Genomic DNA, 21,231 nt, shown 5'->3' with positions numbered 1-21,231 from the left:
TGTGTCTGACTCTTTGTGACCTCATGAACTGTGACCTGCCAGGCTCTTCTGTCTATGGGATTTCCCAGGCAAGAATACTGGAAAGGGTTGCAATTTCCTACTCCAAGAGATCTTCCAGATCCAGAGATTGAACCCGCATCTCCTGTGTCTCCTGCATTGGCAGGCAGATTCTTCACCACTACACTATATCCATACTTTTGCCTTTTCCAAAATATCATACAGTTGAAATAATAGACTATGTAGTCTTTTCAGATTGGTTACTTTCACTTAGTAATATGCATTTGAGATTCCTCTATGTCTTTTTGTGTCTTTATAGCTCATTTCTCTTTAGCACTGAATAATGTTACATTGTCTGGTTGTACCATAGTTTATATATCCATTCACTTACTGAAGGAAATCTTAGTTGCTTTTAAGTTTTGACAACTATTAGTAAAGCTGCTATAAATTTCATAGGAGTATTTGTAGGAACATAAGGAATCAGTCCAGTTCAGTTCAGTTCAGTCACTCAGTTGTATCCGACTCTGTGACCCCATGAATTGCAGCATGCCAGGCCTCCCAAGAGATGGGAATACCAGACCACCTGAACTGCCTCTTGAGAACCTATATGCAGGTCAGGAGGCAACAGTTAGAACTGGACGTGGAACAACAGACTGGTTCCAAATAGGAAAAGGAGTACGTCAAGGCTGTATATTGTCACCCTGCTTATTTAACTTATATGCAGAACACATCATGAGAAATGCTCGGTTGGAAGAAGCACAAGCTGGAATCAAGATTGCCGGGAGAAATGTCAATAACCTCAGATATGCAGATGACACCACCCTTATGGCAGAAAGTGAAGAGGAGCTAAAAATTCTCTTGATGAAAGTGAAAGAGGAGAGTGAAAAAGTTGGCTTAAAGCTCCACATTCGGAAAATGAAGATCATGGCATCTGGTCCCATCACTTCATGGGAAATAGATGAGGAAACAGTGGAAACAGTGTCAGACTTTATTTGGGGGGGGCTCCAAAATAACTGCAGATGGTGATTGCAGCCATGAAATTAAAAGACTCTTACTCTTTGGAAGAAAAGTTATGACCAACCTAGATAGCATATTCAAAAGCAGAGACATTACTTTGCCAACAAAGGTCTGTCTAGTCAAGGCTATGGTTTTCCAGTGGTAGATATGGAGGTGAGAGTTGGACTGTGAAGAAAGCTGAGCGCCAAAGAATTGGTGCTTTTGAACTGTGGTGTTGGAGAAGACTCTTGAGAGTCCCTTGGACTGCAAGGAGATCCAACCAGTCCATTCTGAAGGAGATCAGCCCTGGGATTTCTTTGGAAGGAATGATGCTAAAGCTGAAACTCCAGTACTTTGGCCACCTCCTGCAAAGAGTTGACTCATTGGAAAAGACTCTGATGCTGGGAGGGATTGGGAGCAGGAGGAGAAGGGGACGACAGAGGATGAGATGGCTGGATGGCATCACCGACTCAATGGACGTGAGTCTGAGTGAACTCCAGGAGTTGGTGATGGACAGGGAGGCCTGGCGTACTGTGATTCATGGGGTCACAAAGAGTCAGACAAGACTGAGCAACTGAACTGAACTGACTGAGAAACTAATAAGCGGAGAAGGCAATGGCAACCCCCTCCAGTACTCTTGCCTGGAAAATCCCATGGGTGGAGGAGCCTGGTAGGCTGCAGTCCATGGGGTCGCTAAGAGTTGGACATGGCTGAAGCGACTTAGCAGCAGCAGCAGAAACTAAGAGGCCCAATCCGACTGCTTTTTTTGAAGTAAATGAGTTGGTCTGTTACACTTAGTTTTTGATGATGAGGTTAATTTTCATCTTTTTTCTAACATACTCTGTGCCTTTTTGCATTACTTTATTGGGAAGTTAGAGACGGTCATGTCTAGGCTGCTAGACAATCGACATTTAAATCCCTCTCAATCAGATATAAAACATATGGAACTCCAGCTTGTTTATCTGCAGTGTCTGAAGTGATCATCAACAGCAAATCTAGTCTCTCTGATCTCTTCTGCTAATTATTGTCAGGGCCAAACTCTGAATAGTCTGAACTAGTTCCAAAGGTGTTAAACCTTGCCAGATCTCCCAGTTCTCTAATGAGGCTCATCTCAAAAACAGCTCATGAGCTCTTGCTGACCAGGTACCATGTCAGATCTTTTGTATGAGGTTCAGGAAAATTTTTCAGAGCCAATTCAGTGGGAATTATGGTGGGATTCCCAACTGAAGAGCCATTGCTGATTTCAGGTGGGATTTTCAAATTTATATTATTTGAGTTAGTTTTTTGGTTGCCTACTAATATGGGATCAAAAGGATGTTCTTAGGAAGAAAATACTCCTTTATACATGCTGGTGAATTTAGAAAAAAAGTTTGGTTTTCTTTATTGTGCAAATCAAAATCTATTTAAATCATAAGCTCTGAAATCCATTTAGAACTTATGGTTACATTGGAAAACTATATCTCTTCCTAATTTGAATTTAATGTAAACTGATTTTTTAATTGTCTTGCATAACCATGGATAACAGATTTTTTTGAACACTGCATGGTAAAAATCAGTAAATATGTCAGAAAAAACACAACATTAAAAGAAACATCACAGCATATGCTGACAGTTATAGAAGAATTGCTGCTGTTTTCACCCTTCACACCAGAATAATTTTTTCAATATTTACCTCCCATGTGTAGAGAGGGAAACATATGGGGCTTTACATAATCATAAGCATAAACAGGTGGCTACTTAGGTACATTTAATTTGCAAGCAACATCAATACTGAACAACGCAATCAGCACCACATGGCTCCCAAACTCTTTCGATTAGCAAAATTAAGATCATTAAAATAGAGGGAGGATATACTCCTCCCTCAGTTGGCTTCAACTACCCTTCAGAGCCATGAATAAAACACGTTTTCAAAAATGCCTTGGCATTTTGCTGCTTCTTTTGTTCAAGGGCACTTCAGCAACTGTGTATAATGTATACCCTGTGAATAGCTACAACCAGCACAATATTTGCATTTAAAATATGCTTACATCTCCCTATAATCAGCTTATTATGAGCATAATATTATGATGGTTAAATTCTAAGCAAATTTATCGAAGCACAGAGTCAGACAGGCTCCTCAAAGACACCTGGAAATATTTCCCCAAAGGGAGTCCAGCTAAAGAAGTCACCTGAGGCTCTTTTCCATAAACAAATACTCTGGCATAATCTATAATGATTGCTGGGAATTAGTTTTGCTCAGCCTGTGTCACTTACTACTGAATTGTGGATTCTACATATTTTGTCTCATCTAATTTGATCCGAACTGAAATATCTAGTGTGTACTCTTTGGCCCTATAAGTGTTAGTCTCTCTGATGTTATAACCATCCTACAATGGCTTAGAATTCCAGAGTGAAAGAAAATGAGGTTAAAGAGCAGCTATTATTTTTTTGTATTTTCCTTTTTTGGTGCTTGCTATGTATTAAGTGCTATCTAAGTGTGTTACATGTATTGACTCATTTAATCATCAGAATGACTTTATGAGGAGGATGATACAATATTCTCCATTTTACAGAAAAGGAAATTATAACTCTGAGAATCTAAGTTCTCAACTTTACACAGTGGGGAAAGGACTGAGGTCAAAATTAAACTCTGTCTGTTTGAATCAAGAATTCCTACACTAACTACTTTACTTTACTGTTGGAATAGTAGTATGTTGCTGGCCCTGAAAATTCTAGTGCCTGAAATCACCAAGGGCCAGAAATAGTAAATCTGTAATATTTCGACAATCCTCCTAATAACGCCTTATGAGAGATTTGAGGGGACTAATTGTCTATGGGGGTTCTTTCCAGTCCTGATGCCTCTATGTGTATGTATTCTTATAATAAAAGGGGCAGTGCTCTGCAGAACTGCAAGAGTCCAGAGAACTGTGCTTTTGTCAAGATTCATGAAAGAAAAATTTTCACATCTTCTCACTTCATCCTAGGTCTATTACTCATTCTCACTGCTTAGTAGAGAGAAAGTTTTAACATGAATAAGGATATATGGTACTTTTATTAATAAAGTCATGATTATAACAGAGTTTTAGGCATAGATATAAAATTATATCATTTGATTTTAAAATCTAACATGATTTACATGAATTATTTGCTAAATATCTCAAATGTGTTAGATATGCATAGTCAAACCTTTTAAGGACTTAGTGGGAAAATAAGAGTTGTTTTCATGCAGTGTTTGAACCATTGAGGTAAAAATAAATCAAAAGATTTTATGATTTATTATTTTTTACCCCCAAGTAAAAGAACTATTAAAAACCATTAATAGCTATTATAGATGACTCTGATTTCATTATACATGTAAAGACATTCAAACATAGGAATTCTACATCCTCACTTAGTATTTAACATTTAACAGACTTGGTCACCATCTTAGATATATCGTCTCCCCTCCTAAATACCCCCATTAAATTCCTATGCAAAATTTTCTTACGAACTTTGACTTTCCTTGCCTTCCTTGTTTGCTACTCTTAAAGACTTCTATCAAGATTGTTAGAATCACTTATCAGTTGATGGTTTTCAGTAATCCTATAATTGACTCTGAGAAATACGAAAAAGTTTTTTACAGCTTGGATGTTATTATTATTACATTTCATTACTTTGCCCAAGAATTTTGTGGGGTTTTTTGCTTTGATAGGTTATTTCATGCATCTCATTAAATCTGAAATTAAGTAGAGATAATTGAACTAAAATTTCCAGTCAAAATACCAGATTTGGTGTAGTATTGAAGAAGATAGTTTTTGTAGGATATCCTGACTTAAGAATTACCTTGGGAATATAACAAAATAATAGGAAAATGCAGAATAAAAAATTCACATATGCAAGTATAAAATAACAGGGATTCTTAAGAATTTGATTGCAAGACAAAGTGCCATTTTAAGAGGCAGAGGCATACCCTCACAAAAATAAGTGAAATACAGTTTGCTTTACTGGCAGAGAGACAAGACACAAGACAAAATATACATCATGTCTTTGTACAACAAACACTTTTGATTTGTCTCTAAATGTTCTTCTTCACATAGATCAGCCCATTGGAAATTTTTGAGCAGTATCTCAAACATATATGTATTTGTTTAAAATTATATTCTTGCATGTATATTTTATGTCTTATTAACCTATATCTCAAAAGCTAATTTCTTTATGATGATAATGGATATAAATCTACATTTTGACAACTTTGAAGTGTTAAAGAAGTTTCAGCCACCTTTCATATTTTATCAGACTAGAGTGTCATTGTTTTATTTCATAATATGGCTAAAGAAAAACTTGAGTGAGAGTAGAAATGTTAGCTTTGTCATTTTTTGCTCCTTGTTTGTGTTGTATTAGTTTTATTTTCAATACACAGTGTTTTGGCAAGAAGTGTGTGAAGTCATTTATCCATTTTGTAAGATTTATTTTATTTAAAAATGTGATAATACATTCTGGAAACCCACTTAACATATGGCCAGGTGATCTGCAGCACACTCAGAGTACATGATCTAATAGGCAATGCTGTCAACCCCTTCAGCTTGTGCAGTTCCTTGGAATCTCACATGCCTACACCTACAGGCATGTGGCTGCCTGATAAGAGGTGAGACTAGTGCCAATCAATGTCTTAAATATCAGTGAAGTTCACTTTCTCCTCTTGCTTCTTTGAAGAAGTTCTAAGAATTTCTGCACCCAAAAGGAGACTGAAAATCTAGACAAACAATTTATGGCTTCAAATAATAATGAAAGGTTTAAATGTGTAAACTTGTGATTAAGCCCTTGAGCTTTAGAGACACAAAATCCTACTACGTGTTGTATGTGCTGTGAGATGATAGAGAATTTATGGTATCTCTTCAGACTTTTCTTGCTTATTTGTGAAGTGTTTGTTTTTTATTTCTAGCTACCTCATATTGTTATTCAGAAAATTGAATTCTATCATGCAGGTAAATTTCCAGTACATTCTCAGTTGCTAATCTATTAATATCCTAATTTTGAAGGCATGAGAGGAAAATGAGAATTAGCTCATCAAGTTCACTCTAGAATTCCTTTTCTCAGAGTTGGAGGGATATGTTTGGTTGGAACTGTGAAAGCAAGCTAGAGATTCAGTTTAGTTCATTTCAGTTCAGTCCCTTAGTCGTGTCTGACTGTTTGCAACCCCATGGACTGCAGCATGCCTGGCCTCCCTGTCCATCACCAACTCCTGGAGCTTACTCAAGCTCATGTCCATTGAGTCGGTGATGCCATCCAACCATCTCATCCTCTATTGCCCCTTCTCCTCCTGCCTTCCATCTTTCCCAGTATCAGGGTCTTTTCAAATGAGTCAGGTCTTCGCATCAGGTGGCCAAAGTATTGGAGTTTCAGCTTCAACATCAGTCTTGCCAATGAATATTCAGGACTGATTTGCTTTAGGACGGACTGGTTGGATCTCCTTGCTGTCCAAGGGACTTTCAGGAGTCTTCTCCAACACCACAGTTCAAAAGCATCAATTCTTCAGTGCTCAGCTTTCTTTATAGTCCAACTCTCACATCTGTACATGACTACTGGAAAAACCATACCTTTGACTAGATAGACCTTTGCTGGCAAAGTAATGTCTCTGCTTCTTAATATGATGTCTAGGTTGGTCATAGCCTTTCTTCCAAGGAGCAAGGGTCTTGTAATTTCATGGCTGCAGTCACCATTTGCAGTGCTTTTGGAGGCCCCCAAAATAAATTCTGTCACTATTTCCACTGTTTGCCTATCTATTTGCTATGAAGTGATGGGGTCAGATGCCATGATTCTGTTTTTCTGAATGTTGAGCTCTAAGCCAACTTTTTCACTCTCCTCTTTCACTTTCATCAACAGGCTCTTTAGTTCTTTACTTTCTGCCATAAGAGTGGTGTCATCGGCTTATCTGAGCTAGAGATTAGAGGAGGAGAAAAGATTGTGAACTCTTCACAGTGATCTTCTGTGAATATATAATTAGAATATAAATAGTATTGTAATATACAGTTGGAAATTTTGTGTTTTAAAAAATTTCTCCCTATTTGTATGAGAATTGATGCGGTAAAGGAAAAAGTAGGAAAAAGTCTGATAAGTATAAATTCTGCACAGTGAACCAGGAATTTATTTTAGCTCTTTTTATATTGGAGGGTCTAGAAAGGCTGATCAGTGGAAAGCGAGGACTTTGTAAGATCACATACATTTTTTTGTGAACTGGAATAAATATGTTTTCATAGACAGTGTCCTTGTAAGTCATTTGTGCAAAAGGGAGGTAGCCTGATGTGTAGGTAAGATTATGACATTTGGATTCAAAGGTCTGAGTTGAGATTCTATAGCCATGGCTGAGAAAATCATGACTTTTTATATTCCTTGGTAGTATTTATTTTACTGTTCTTAAAAGATTATAAATGATGCATATAAAAATTGTTCAAATTTGTTACTTTTTAAGCAAATTTCAGTTGCTACTATTAATAATAATGATTGCAGATCATTAAGAATTAGATAAAAATATAAACTTCCCCAAAGCCTAAGATTCAGGCTTAAGATCTCAAAGACTAAATTTACTTATTGACTAATTTTCAACAGATAGCTGATTACATTTCCTTATAATTTTTGTTTCTCAAGAGACACACTCCATATGAGCAATTTCTCCTAAGTAAAAACAAGAGTAGTATCCTTTTTGCTTGTGTGCTAAGTTGCTTCAGTATTGTACAACTCTTTGCAACCCTATGGACTGTAGCCCACCAGGCTCCTCTGACCATGGGAACTCTCCAGGCAAGAACACTGGAGTGGATTGCCTTCCCCTTCTCTGAAGGATCTTTCCAACCAGGAATCGAACTCATGTCTCTTGCGTCTCCTGCGTTGGCAAATGAGTTCTTTACAGTAGTACCACCTGGGAAGCCCATCCATTTTAATAGGTGACAATCAAATTTGGAATAGAAGTCTATTTTCTTTCTGCTTTTTAACCTAAATTGTTAAGATTATATATTGGCTTTTTTTTATTATCACTCTAATTATCACACAGCTCCTGAAATATGTTTTGTTTTGAAAAAATAATAGATTATATTTCCTGCACTATAAAACTATATTGCTTTAGTTTATTATGAAATTGTAGTTCCAGTATTATATAATTCATATATATATATATATATATATATATATATATATATATATGTATGTGTAGGGCTTCCCTCATAACTCAGTTGGTAAAGAATCTGCTTGAAATGCAGGAGGACCCTGATTCAATTCCTGGGCTGGGAAGATCCACTGGAGAAGGGATAGGCTACCCACTTCAGTATTCTTGGGCTTCCTTTGTGGCTCAGCTGGTAAATATCGGCCTGCAATGTGGGAGACCTGGGTTCAATCCCTGGGTTGGGACGATGCCCTGGAGAAGAGAAAGGCTACCCACTCCAGTATTCTGGGCTGGAGAATTTCATAGCCTGTATAGTCCATGGGGTCACAAAGAGTCGGGCACAACTGAGTGACTTTCACTTTCACATGTATGTGTATAGATATATATTTCTATATACTTGAAACTAGTTTATATGGTATTGAATGGCTGTTCATAAGGAGAGACTCTTGGACTGGCTGCAATAATATATAAAGAAACAAGTTAATAAAATAGTTTTACTATACTCTGCCACTTAGTATGCTAAACTGTGTCCTTAATCATCTTCTAAGGGAAAACACACAGATTTCTTAGATAGATTTTTCTTGCAATAGAGACATCCAACAAGACAGCTCTGAAATGTGTGATTAACTTGAAATAATAGCGGCCCTTAGGGTCTCAGGCTTTTCTACTTCATAACATTTTGGGTCTGTTATTACCTTAGGTGAACCCAATTCCCCAGGAAAGAAGATGCTGAATTAATTCTTCTGTGACTTATGTCATCAATATAGCTAGGATAGAAATAAAACTATATTTCTCTACGCTTATGAGATTCTGGGTAGCTATTATTTAAACTTATTTCAGAAAAACTGCTAAATTTTTTATACCCTTATAATGCCTGTGGACGCTTAGAAATAAATCTTTCCATGGAGACAAATGAGACTAACCATGCACATACACTTGCACACAGGTGCACACACACACACACACCCACACACACACACACACACACACACACACACACACCCCACACACACACACACAAATTCAGTTACTGTGGGGAATTCAAGAGTACTGTTTTATTGGATTTTCCCAGATACAAGACATAACAAAATAAGAAGCTTCTTCAAAGTAAATGCTTTTTTCCCTTATTGTCTTCAAGCACACCATGCAGAGGATGAACACTATTTGATCTATAAAAGTTTTCAGGACAGATTGTACATACTGTCTTCCTCAGTCTTAGTCAGGATTGCATCACATACTTCTTCAGAATATTTGTATTTAAAAACAATTAAAATCCTGTATTTTTTTTTGTTTGAGTAAAATAGCAACATAAATCTTTGTACCCTAACCCAAAATACATGTAAAAGACATTTTAATCTGGTTAATAATAATTTGATATAAAGATAAATTTAATTGGACTGTATTTTTGACTAAGTGACTAAATAACTTTTCTAAGCTATATCATTCTTCTAGGGTTCTTTAGATGCTGCTTTCTAAGTGGATGCTATTATGTAATATTTTCTTAATTTACTTTGGAGTTAAGCAAACAGTTACCTAATTTTTCCTTCATCCTTACTTTCTTTGGAATTTAATGAAATTTATTCAATAAAGAAATTTCTGGTAGTGTTACAGAATAGATGTGCCTATGAAATAAATGCAAAATAATTGAAAGAGAAGAATTAAATTTAAACATGCAAACATAAAAAGCTGTGTTACTTGACTGTCCCAATAGTATTGGAAGAAAAGACTTGAAATAGTGAAGCTATGACAAAATTAGAGAAGTAATAGAAAGAATGAATGATATATAATCAAGAGATTTCAATCCAGAACAACTTCTTAACCTGGCATTTCCCAATGAGAGTTATGCAGGTAACTAACATATATGATATATGGTTTTATGATTTATTAATGAATTTTTCCCTAAGAGTTTTATGATGAAAGAAATTAAGGAAATTCTGCATGTTATATTCCCCTCTTATGAGTCATAGTGCATCTAAAGTTTCTGAGAAATTTCAAATTACTTGGAAAAAGGGAGATATTTTTTGTTATGGTAAAATATGCATAGCATCAAATTTACCACTTTAAAGTGTACAATTTAGTGTTATTAAGTTCATTCATAATGTGTTACAGTCATCAGCATGGTCAAGTTCCAGGTCATAGCTTTGTAATTGTTAACTTGACCATGAAACAGTTTCCTACTGGAATATCTTTTAATTTTGGTGTTTCCAGAGAATATATATGGAAATACTCATCTAATCTAGTCCTTTCATTTTAAAAATTAAAAATGTGATCTTGAGAGATTAAGTGCCTTGCTTAAGATCACACATGTAGTTAGGAAAGAGCCAGTATTTCATACAGATTTAATTTCCAAGAAGTGGGCCTTTCCTATTTCAAGATATTTTCCCCTTGTTTCCATCTATGTGACCTGTCTGGATCTGACATTTCAGCCTACAGATAATACGTTAAGATATACTCTAGAAGAATTCAGGGTTAAAACAAATATCTCTGATCTTTCAAAAAAGGTATATTACTTTTAAATGCTATGTTTTACTTGCTTTATAACTCTCTCACTGTGATTTACTTATGAGAACTTTCATTGTTAAGAACTCTTTTTAATTCACAGCATTCTGTTCTCAGGTCTTTTTAAGATTGTGGCTGATACAACTCCATACCTCACTATGGAAGAGATTACAAAAGCCAACCATATTAGACCAAGTAGACTGAATCATCCTTGCTTCTATCATCAGAAGGATATAAAACTAGAGAATCTCATCATAAAGCAAGGTGAGCGAATCATGCTCAACTCAGTGGAAGAGATCAATGGAGAAATAATGGTAGACTGTAGTGTGCTAAGGAATCATCAAAATCACTCATTTGCTTTGCCTTTGTCACAAGAAGGAGAGTTCTATGAGTGTGAAGATGAACATATTTATACCCTAAAGGAAATTATCCAATGGAAGATCCCCAAGAACAGAACACGAACTGTGATACTTACAGGTTTTTCAGCTAAGTGGGACTCAACAAATCCATTCCCTAGAGGCTTTTATGGAGCTGTTATTCTCAAGCCTGTTTATGAAATTCAAGGTGTAATGAAATGTAAGTATCTATTGAGAATGATGCTTTATGAGCAAGTTTGTAGGGTTTGGAAAAGAGGAAGATTTTAGTCTAAAGAATGAAACCCTGTCCCTACTTATCCATTAAGCCCACTGAGAGTTAGATTCTCATCTATAAATAAGCAAGCCATGTATTTGTTTCAAGAATCAAATTCAATAATGTATTTAAATGAATATTTTAAATTGTGTAATGCTATCCAAATACATCATGAGAAACGCTAGGCTGGGAGAAGCACAAGCTAGAATCAAGATTTCCAGGAGAAATATAAATAACCTCAGATATGCAGATGACACCACCCTTATGGCAGAAGGTGAAGGGAACTAAAGAGCCTCTTGATGAAAGTGAAAGAGGAGAGTGAAAAAGTTGGCTTAAAGCTCAACATTCAGAAGACTAAGATCATGGCATCTGGTCCCATCACTTCATGGGAAATAGATGGAGAAGCAGTGCAAACAGAGTCAGATTTTATTTTGGGGGGCTCCAAAATCACTGCAGGTGGTGATCGCAGCCATGAAATTGAAAGATACTTATTCCTTGGAAGGAAAATTATGACCAACCTAGAGAGCATATTAAAAAGCAGAGACAACTTTGTTCACAAAGGTCCCTCTAGTCAAGGCTATGGTTTTTCCAGTAGTCATGTATGGATGTGAGAGTTGGACTGTGAAGAAAGCTGAGCACCAAAGAATTGATGCTTTTGAACTATGGTGTTGGAGAAGGCTCTTGAGAGTCCCTTAGACTGCAAGGAGATCCAACCAGTCCATCCTAAAGGAGATCAGTCCTGGGTGTTCATTGAAAGAACTGATGCTGAGACTGAAAATCCAATACTTTGGCCACCTCATGCGAAGAGTTGACTCACTGGAAAAGACTCTGATGCTGGGAGGCATTGAGGGCAGGGGGAGAGGGGGATGACAGAGGATGAGATCACTGAATGGCATCACTGACTCGATCACATGAGTTTGGGTGAACTCTGGGAGTTGGTGATGGACAGGGAGGCCTGGAGTGCTGCAATTCATGGGGTTGCAAAGAGTCAGACCCGGCCGAGCGACTGAACTGAACTGATCCAAATGTAAAATGCTGTAATTGTCAGGTACAGACAGATTAAAATATTGATTTATTTTTTATCGCTGGCAACAGTTAAACACTGTAAAAAAAAAAAGAGTTACATTTTAGAACACAGCATAATTGGTTAGAAATAAGCTTTCTTATATTGTTATTGTTGTTGTTTAGTCGCTAAGTTGTGTCTGACTCTTGGTGACCCCATTAACTGCAGCACACCAGGCTTCCCTGTCCCTCAATATCTCCCAGAGTTTGCCCAAACTCATGTCCATGGAGTCAGTGATGCCTTCTGACCATCTCATTCTCCCTTGCCCCCCTCTCATACCCTCAGTCTTTCCCAGCATCAGGGTGTTTTCCAATGAATTGACTCTTCACATCAGTAACTAAAATACTGGAGCTTCAGCACCAGTCCTTCTAATGAATATTCAGGGTTGATTTCCTTTAGTATTGACTGCTTTGATCTCCTGGCTGTCCAAGGGACCCTCAAGAGTCTTCTACAACACCACAGTTCAAAAGCACTTATTCTTTGGTGCTCAGCTTTCTTTATAGTCCAACTCTCACATTCATACATGACTACTGGAAAAAGCATAGTGTTGACTGTATGAACCTTTGTTGGCAAAATGATGTCTCTGCTTTTTAATATGCTGTCTAGGTTTGTCATAGTTTTCCTTCCAAGGAGCAAACATCTTTTAATTGCCTGTCTGCTGTCACTGTCCACAGTGATTTTGGAACCCAAGAAAATAAAATCTGTGACTATTCAGACTTTTCCCCATCCATGTGCCATGAAGTGATGGGATTGGATGCCATGATCTTAGTGTTTTTGAATGTTGTTTTAAGCCAGCTTTTTCACTTTCCTCTTTTACCCTCATCAAGAGGTTCTCTAGTTCCTCTTCATTTTCTGCCTTTAGAGTGGTATCCTATGTATATCTGAGGTTGTTAATATTTCTCCTGGCAATCTTGATTCCAGCTTGTGATTTATCCAGCTTGGGATTTTGCATTATGTGCTCTGCATATAATTTTTAAAAAGCAGGGTGACAATATACAGCCTTGATGTACTCTTTTCCCAATTTTGAACTAGTCCATTGTTCCATGAGCAGTTCTAACTGTTGCTTCTTGTCTGCATATAGGTTTCACAAGAGACAGGTAAGGTGGTCTGGTATCCTCATCTCTTTAAGAATTTTCCAGTTGTGATCCACACGAAGACTTTACCATGGTCAATGAAGCAGAAGTAGATAATTTTTTGGAATTCCGTTGCTTTTTATATGATCCAATGGATGTAGGCAATTTGATTTCTGGTTCCTCTGCCTTTTCTAAATTCAGCTTATGCATCTGGAAGTTCTCAGTTCACACACTGCTGAAGCCTAGTTTGAAGGATTTTGAGCATTACCTTGCTAGCATGTGAAATGAGTGCAACTGTATGGTAGTTTGAACATTCTTTGGCATTGCCTTTCTTTGGGATTGAAATGAAAACTGGCCTCTTCCAGTTCTGTGGCCACTGCTGAGTTTTCCAAATTTGTTGGCATATTGAGTGCAGCACTTTAACAGCATCATCTTTTAGGATTTTACATGTCTTTCTTGTATGGAGGTGTGGTCAAAAGTGATAAGGATGCAAAGTTACCTTAATGTGTCCCTTACTTTTATTTTGTGAGAGCCTTTTTTCTTCTTTTTAGCCATCCATTGCTGGTCATAAATCTTCCTATCAGCTGAGAGTTCCTCTGACTTAAGGGAAAATAATGTGACAAATTAATTCACACAAAAATGTGGGTCAAATATTGAAATATATTTGATAATGTTAGCTTTAGGTGTATAGCATAGTGATTCAGTATTTTATAGATTGTACCATCTTTAGAGTTATTACAAAATTAAGGCTGTAGTTCCCTGTGCTGTACAATATATCTTTGTTGCTTATCTGTTTTATACATATTAGTTTGTATATCTTAATCCCATATCCTTATCCTGCCACTCCTCTTTCCCTCTTCCCATGTGAATGTATTTTAGTATGTAATCTTCATAAGATTTTTAAAATTGTATTTTTTTAACTTTTTATTTTATGTTGGAGCATAGCTGATTAACAATGTTGTGGTAGTTTCAGATTGACAGCCAAGGGACTCAACTATATGTGTGTGTGTGTGTGTGTGTGTGTGTGTGTGTGTGTGTGTGTGTGTGTATTCTCCAAACTCCTCTCCCATCCAGGCTGCCACAAAACATTGAGCAGAGTTCCTTGTGCTATACAGTAGGTCCTTGTTGGTTATCCATTTTAAATATAGCAGTGTGTACACATTTAGCCCAAACTCCCTATCTATCCCTTCCCCTGATCCTTTCCCCCTGGCAACTGTAATTTCTCATTCACTAAGTCTGTGAGTCTGTTTTGTAAATAAGTTCATTTGTATAATTTCTTTTTAGATTCTGCATATAAGGGATGTCATAAATACTTTTCCTTCTCTGTCTGACCTACTTCACTCAATGTGACAATCTCTAGGTCCATTCATGTTGCTGCAAATGGCATAATCTTCATCAGATTTTTGTATTTTAAAATAGGAATAGCTGGATAGAGCCTGTAATCATAAAGAAATTAACACCTTGAATTTTTAAGATTATGGCACATAAGCAGGGCAAGTATGGAGCAAAGAGTTCTGTATTTTCAGTCAGAAGTCCTGGGATTCTAACTCTTGTCAATAACTGGTCAATATGACAAAAAATTGAGATCACAGTAAACTTTAGACCTTACATTAGTGTTCTAGAAGCTTTCACAAAATGTACATAAAAATTGATAATTGGATTTTCCTCAATTTTCATAAACAATGGGTAGCATTTTCTCATTTTAAAATCGGTTGTTCTCCCAAATCATCCTACCCTCCTAAGTAATTAACCTCCAATTAAAATAAATAAATTTATATTAAAAAAATAAAATCGTTGTTTTTCTAAAACCATTGGCAGCTCCTATAATGAAGATGCAAATGAAGGTGAGCCCAGAACCTAAATATATGAACAAGATAGCTACAATATTTAATGAATTTATGTTAGGCATCACAAAAGCCTTCACTGAGGAAATGACATGTAAACTGAGATCTGAAGGCTGACTAGGAGATGGGCAGGTAGAGAAAGAGAGGACAACGTTGGAGGAAGCAGATGCAGCTTACAGGAAAGGAGATAAGCAAGAGATTGTGGTTCTAGTGCAGCTGGCATGAGAAAAGAAAAGAGAAGGCAGGTTGAGACAGTCATCAAAACATGCAATGGAGGAATAGAATCAAGTGTGGTGGGTCTTCAAATATATGGGTTAAGTAAGGGATTAAATAGGGATTAAGTTTGCCCAAAGGACAAATTAAGAGAGATTTTCTAGCTGGATAAACAAGATAGAAGTGTAGTGAGGCTGCTTGTTCTACGGCAGAGTACTGAAAAGTTAACAGCTGTTCTTAATGGGTATTTCAGAAGAACATTCAACCAGAGCTCAAGGTCTATTGGAAGCGGAAAGAAGTTAATCTCATTGCCAAGCTTCTGGCTTGATTTGCTGGCTGAATAGTGGTGCTGTTTAGTAAATATTAACATTGACAAAGAGCAAGGGATATTAACTGAATTGTTTAGACAGACTTAAATATGATTTCATGCTAATAACTAAGGTCCCAGAAGAAATTGCCTTTGGATGAAATAAAATCCTTCCCAAAAGGTTTTAATCCAATTTCTATTCTTTAATAATATTAAAATTGGATTTTGATTTTAATTATTTTGGATCTTCAATTTTTAGGGATTATTTTAAGCATTAGCTCTTGTTGTATAGAAATTTCAGGATTCTGTATGAGGCTGTCTCACCTGTATACTGACTGCAGAGTATTTCCTGAAAATGGATGCTGGGTGTTCAGCACAAAAAGTGTTATTATGGGCATTTTTCTTCTAAAGATAAAATGTAGACTTTAAATTTTATTTTCAATTTACTTTTTAAAATTTTATTGGAGTACAATTGATTTATAATGTTATGTCAGTTTTAGGTATACAGCAAAGTGAATCAGTTATACATATATCCACTCTTTTTTAGACCATTTTCTATTATAGAGCATTGAGTAGAGGTCCTTGTACTATACAGTAGGTCCTTATTAGTTATCTATTTTATATCTAATTAAGTGTGTATGTCAATCTTGATCTTCCAATTTATCCCTCCTCCTTCTTACCCCTTAGTAACTGTAAGTTTGTTTTCTATCTCTGTAATTGTGTTTCTTTTTATACATAATTATTTAGACTGTTTTTTAATCAATTGTTGTCTTGCTTTACTTTTTTTTTTTTTTATATTTAAGAGTTAAGCTTGCCTTGAAGTCACGGGCATGTGGTCTGCTAAGTTATTTTTCAGTGGCTTTGAGTGTCTGGCATAGTTCAAACTCCTCTTGAATCCTTCTTTTCTGAAGTGACAAGAAAAAGAATAGATCTGAGTCAGCGACAGGGAATCTTAGAGAACCTTAGGGCAAAAAGCAAGATGAAAAATATTGAGAACTATAGGAAGCTATGAAATTATCGATTTGTTGAAAAGAGAACATAGCAAGTAAATAGAGAAAAGAAGAAACGTAAGATATTCTACTCCAAGTGCTAGTTTTTAACGTTATTAATGGGAAGACTTAGACTTCACTAACAAAGAAAAGTAGCTGAAAGTGTTTAAATGAAATATTTGTTTCCGGAAATTCTTGGTTGTATTCCATTATAGGCCAAACCTCTCTAACTCTTACCATACATTTAATGATTTTTTAAAAAAAAAACTAAATCTCTTTGGGAAAGAGGTATAAATAACCACCTAAACCACAGGTTTCATGTAAGTCGTAGCAAAATCAGTTTGTGCCTTTAACAGGAAGATAGAATTCATGCTAGTATAACAGATGGAATGAATAATATTTCCAAATGAAAAATGGAAGCAGCCATTTAAAATTGCTTCAAAAAACTAGAGATCTTGATCGTTAAAACTTTTTAATGAAGTTATGTTTTGATGTATCAATTGATAGTTGTTTCTTTACTAATGGAAATTTTACAAGTTGGAAAGTTGCATTTTGCTTTAGGAGAAACCTTAGTGCCTTTCAAAATCTGGGGAAAGGTTTCCACTCAAATATATGATATATTAGTTCATTTATGAACACAGGGCTGAAATCATACAAGCAAAATGGTGTTATCAGAAAGTCAGTATCTGAATATTGTATAATAGGTGACAGATGAAAAAAATGCCTCAACCTTTTAGTATTCTGAGACTTACTCTTTCTCTCATTTATTTAAAAAAAAAATTCATCTTTATCAAAGTCAGACATATCAAATAGTGGTAAAAAGACAAGTTATCAGCAAACCCATGTTCTTGATCATTCCCAAATTTATCCTACATTCTGCTACTATGAAGTAACTCCTTTAAATATTTTGCTCCTGCTTTCTTGTACTGCCATTCACATTTCCAAATAATATATGATATTGCTATTTTTCAAGTGATCAATTTTAGCCATAAACTACTGACTTTCACTTGTGATGTGAAAATTTAATGGTCTTATATTCCTACTTTCTCTGTCTTTCTCCTTTCTCTCAGTTTATGATAAGTTATGGTTAAGTAGTTTCATTTCTGTGACAATTCATTGCTGAATCAGGTGGTAGATAATGACATTATTTCATTGCTTAGTTTTCCTCAGTCCTCTCCTAAGACTTGAAGTATGTTCCAACATCTTTGTTTTAAAAAAAAAAACTATTCTCAAAAATTTTCCAGAGTCCAAACTGTTAGGAGATCTACATCTTCTTTTATTTTTAATCCTGAAATATTCCTCCTGGAACTCTCCAACCTCACTCTCCAATCTGTATCTGTGGATCTCTAGAACTAATGCTTGGCTTAGGTTGGGATGCTATAATTAAAAAATACTGTAAACTGGGGGGCTTATAAGCAACAGGCCTTTGTTTCTTACAGTTCTGGAGGCTGAAAGTCTGAGATTAGGTTGCCAGTCGAATTCTGATGAGGAAACTCTTGCAGGCTGCATACTTACAGTATCCTCACACAGTTCAGAGCAGAGAGGGAAAGTAAACTCTCTGGTGACATTTCTTTTATTTTCTTTTTGGCTGCACCACGTGGCATGTGCAACTTCCCTCACCAGGGATCGAATCCATGCCCCTTACAGTGGAAGCACAGAGTCTTAACTAGTGGACCCCTGTGGAAGTCTCCCTCTAGTGACTTTTGCAGCTTTGGTTGCTTGGTCGTGTCTCTTTGCGACCCCATGGACTGTAGCCAGCCAGGCTCCTCTGTCCATGGTATTTTCTAGGTAAGGATACTGGAGTGGGTTACCATTTCCTCCTCCAGGGCATCTTCCCGACACAGGGATCAAACCCACGTCTCCTGCATCTCCTGCATTGAGGGTGGGTTCTTTATCACTGCACCACCTAGGAAAACCCTCTGGTGACTTTCATAAGAGCTCTAATCTCATTTATGAGGGCTCCATGATTTTATCTATCCTTATGACTTTAATTCTAATCACCTCCCAAAGGTGCCACCTTCTGTATCCCTACATTGGGAGTCAGTTTCAACATATGAATACTGGGGGACACAAACATTTAGTCCATAACAGTGTTTTACTGGAACTTTGATTTAACACCATCCTGGTGGTTATCTTCAAATTGCTTCTGTGTTTACTAGCAATTTCTGAACTCAAATAACATTCTTTTCTGGTTTTCTTTAGTTTTGTGGAACTCATACTCTACTTGTTTCCTAAGAAAGGTGCAGAGGATATTAATTAGTTGACTACAAGACTTGCTTGTTTGAAAATATCTTTATTTTACACTCAGATAAGATGAATAGTTTGATTATTTCTAGAATTCCCAGTTGAAAACTACTTCTCAGAATTTTGAAAGCTTTGCTCCATCATTACCTACCTTCCAGTTTTGCCTTTGAGAGATTATCCATAGTATTCAGAAACTGCACAGTAATGGACTTTGTGGTAGGTCTGTTCTTTCATCGTGAAGGAAGTTTTCAAGTTGGAAATTCAAGTGCTTCATTTCTGGGATAAATTCTCTGATAATTGCCTTTCAACTATTTGTTCTCTTTTTTCATTCTGTAACTTCTAATCTCATGTTGAAACTCCCATACTGATGTAGAACTATTTTCTTTGTGTTTTTTGTCTTTCGTTTACCTTCAGGGAAAATTTCTTAACCACATTTCCAACTGTTTTAATGAATTTTTAATCTCAGCTGTCATATTTTTAATTTCTAAGAGTTATTTCTTACATCATTTTTAAACTGTTACCATATTCTTGTTTTAAGGAGGCAATACTTATCTCACTGAGAATATACTATTTCTTAAAGTTTTCTGCATTTCCTTGCATTTTATCTGCCTCTTTCAGTCTTTTTTTAGTTTTAGTCTGTCATTCTTGTTAAATGTTTTTTCTCAAATGCTTAGTAATTATTTGCCATTTGTTCCTATTTGCACGTGAGATAAAATTTTAATTTAATTTACAAGTGAGGTACTGTTTATATACAAGCTCTTTGCTTTGAATTTAAAGTTTAATTTTTTTTTTTTTGGCTTTTTCATTGGAGAATTCCCTAAATTCAGATCCTGTGAGTCTTTCCTCCAGGACAACTTGTTCAGTTTCATCTGAAAAGAACGTTCTTGATACAGTGTGGGGGTTATGAAATTATTGTAACTGAGTGGGGAAGTCGCTAACTAGTTCTCTCATAGATTTAGACTTCTCTTTTTTGCTTTCAGTCCCACACTTCTCTGCTTACCTATACTCACTTTCCAGATTCTGGGACCCTGTATTGTTTACTGCAGTGAGAGAGGTTGGAGGGGTTGTCAGCTATCTTCCCCAAATTAGAATTGAAGATCTGGATTTAATCATGCTTCAAACCTTCACATAATCCCCTTCTTTTGTTCTCTACCTTCTCCACCTTCAGAGGGGCCTTAACCATCAATTCCAGAGAAGGCAATGGCACACCACTCCAGTACTCTTGCCTGGAAAATCCCATGGGCGGAGGAGCCTGGTCGGCTGCAGTCCACATGGTTGCGAAGAGTTGGACACGACTGAGCAATTTCACTTTCACTTTTCACTTTCATGCATTGGAGAAGGAAATAGCAACCCACTCCAGTGTTCTTGCCTGGAGAATCCCAGGGACAGGGGAGCCTGGTGGGCTGTTGTCTATGGGGTCGGACACAGTCAGACACAACTGAAGCGACTTAGTAGCATCAGCAGCATGCCATCAATTCAAAAGCCTTTGGAGTGTCATGTGGGGCCAAAAAGGTTGACTTTTCATTGGAGTCTACTCTTTAGGTACGTCACTTCAGTTCAGTCACTCAGTGTCCGACTCTTTGCGACCCCATGGACTGCAGCACACCAGGCCTCCCTGTCCATCACCAACTCCCGGAGTAAACTCAAACTCATGTCCAACTCATGTTCAAGTATCAACTCTTCCGCGCTCAGCTTTCTTTATAGTCAAACTCTCACATCCATACATGATTACTGGAAAAACCATAGCCTTGACTAGACAGACCTTTGTTGACAAGGTAATTTCTCTGCTTTTTAATATGCTGTCCAGCTTGGTCATAACTTTCCTTCCAAGGAGTTCAGTTCAGTTCAGTTCAGTTCAGTCGCTCGGTCGTGTCCGACTCTTTGCGACTCCATGAAACGTAGCACGCCAGGCCTCCCTGTCCATCACCAACTCCCAGTGTTCACCCAAACCCATGTCTATTGAGTTGGTGATGCCATCCAACCATCTCATCCTCTGTCGTCCCCTTCTCCTCCTGCCCTCAATCTTTCCCACCATCAGTATCTTTAGAAATGAGTCAGCTCTTCACATCAGCTTCAAGATCAGTCCTTCCAATGAACACCCAGGACTGATCTCCTTTAGGATGGGCTGTTTAGATCTCCTTGCAGTCCAAGGGACTCTCAAGAGTCTTCTCCAACACCCACAGGTCAAAAGCATCAATTCTTCAGCGCTCAGCTTTCTTTATAGTCCAGTTCTCACATCCATTCATGACTACTGGAAAAACCTTA

The 21,231-nt window shown here is 36.8% G+C and overlaps 1 protein-coding gene across 3 annotated transcripts in view; it reads left to right on the top strand.

Annotated features, from left to right (window-relative positions):
• The window catches only part of THEMIS (thymocyte selection associated), a 207,191-nt gene that overhangs the window by 47,105 nt on the left and 138,855 nt on the right, over positions 1-21,231 (top strand). Inside the window, exon 3 of one of the 3 annotated variants that reach the window (XM_042253440.1) lies at positions 10,721-10,867. The exons of 1 other annotated variant lie outside the window; for it this stretch is intronic. In XM_042253440.1, coding sequence (XP_042109374.1) covers positions 10,721-10,867 — 147 coding nt within the window. Of the gene's footprint in view, positions 1-10,720; positions 11,180-21,231 lie in introns of all 3 variants that reach the window. One more of the 3 variants, XM_004011308.5, reaches the window with a different exon arrangement.

This window comes from Ovis aries, chromosome 8 (assembly GCF_016772045.2).
Source record: "Ovis aries strain OAR_USU_Benz2616 breed Rambouillet chromosome 8, ARS-UI_Ramb_v3.0, whole genome shotgun sequence".
Lineage (NCBI taxonomy): Eukaryota > Metazoa > Chordata > Mammalia > Artiodactyla > Bovidae > Ovis > Ovis aries.
Note: the sequence above shows the minus strand (reverse complement) of the source record. Positions and strands in the feature narration are given on the sequence as shown.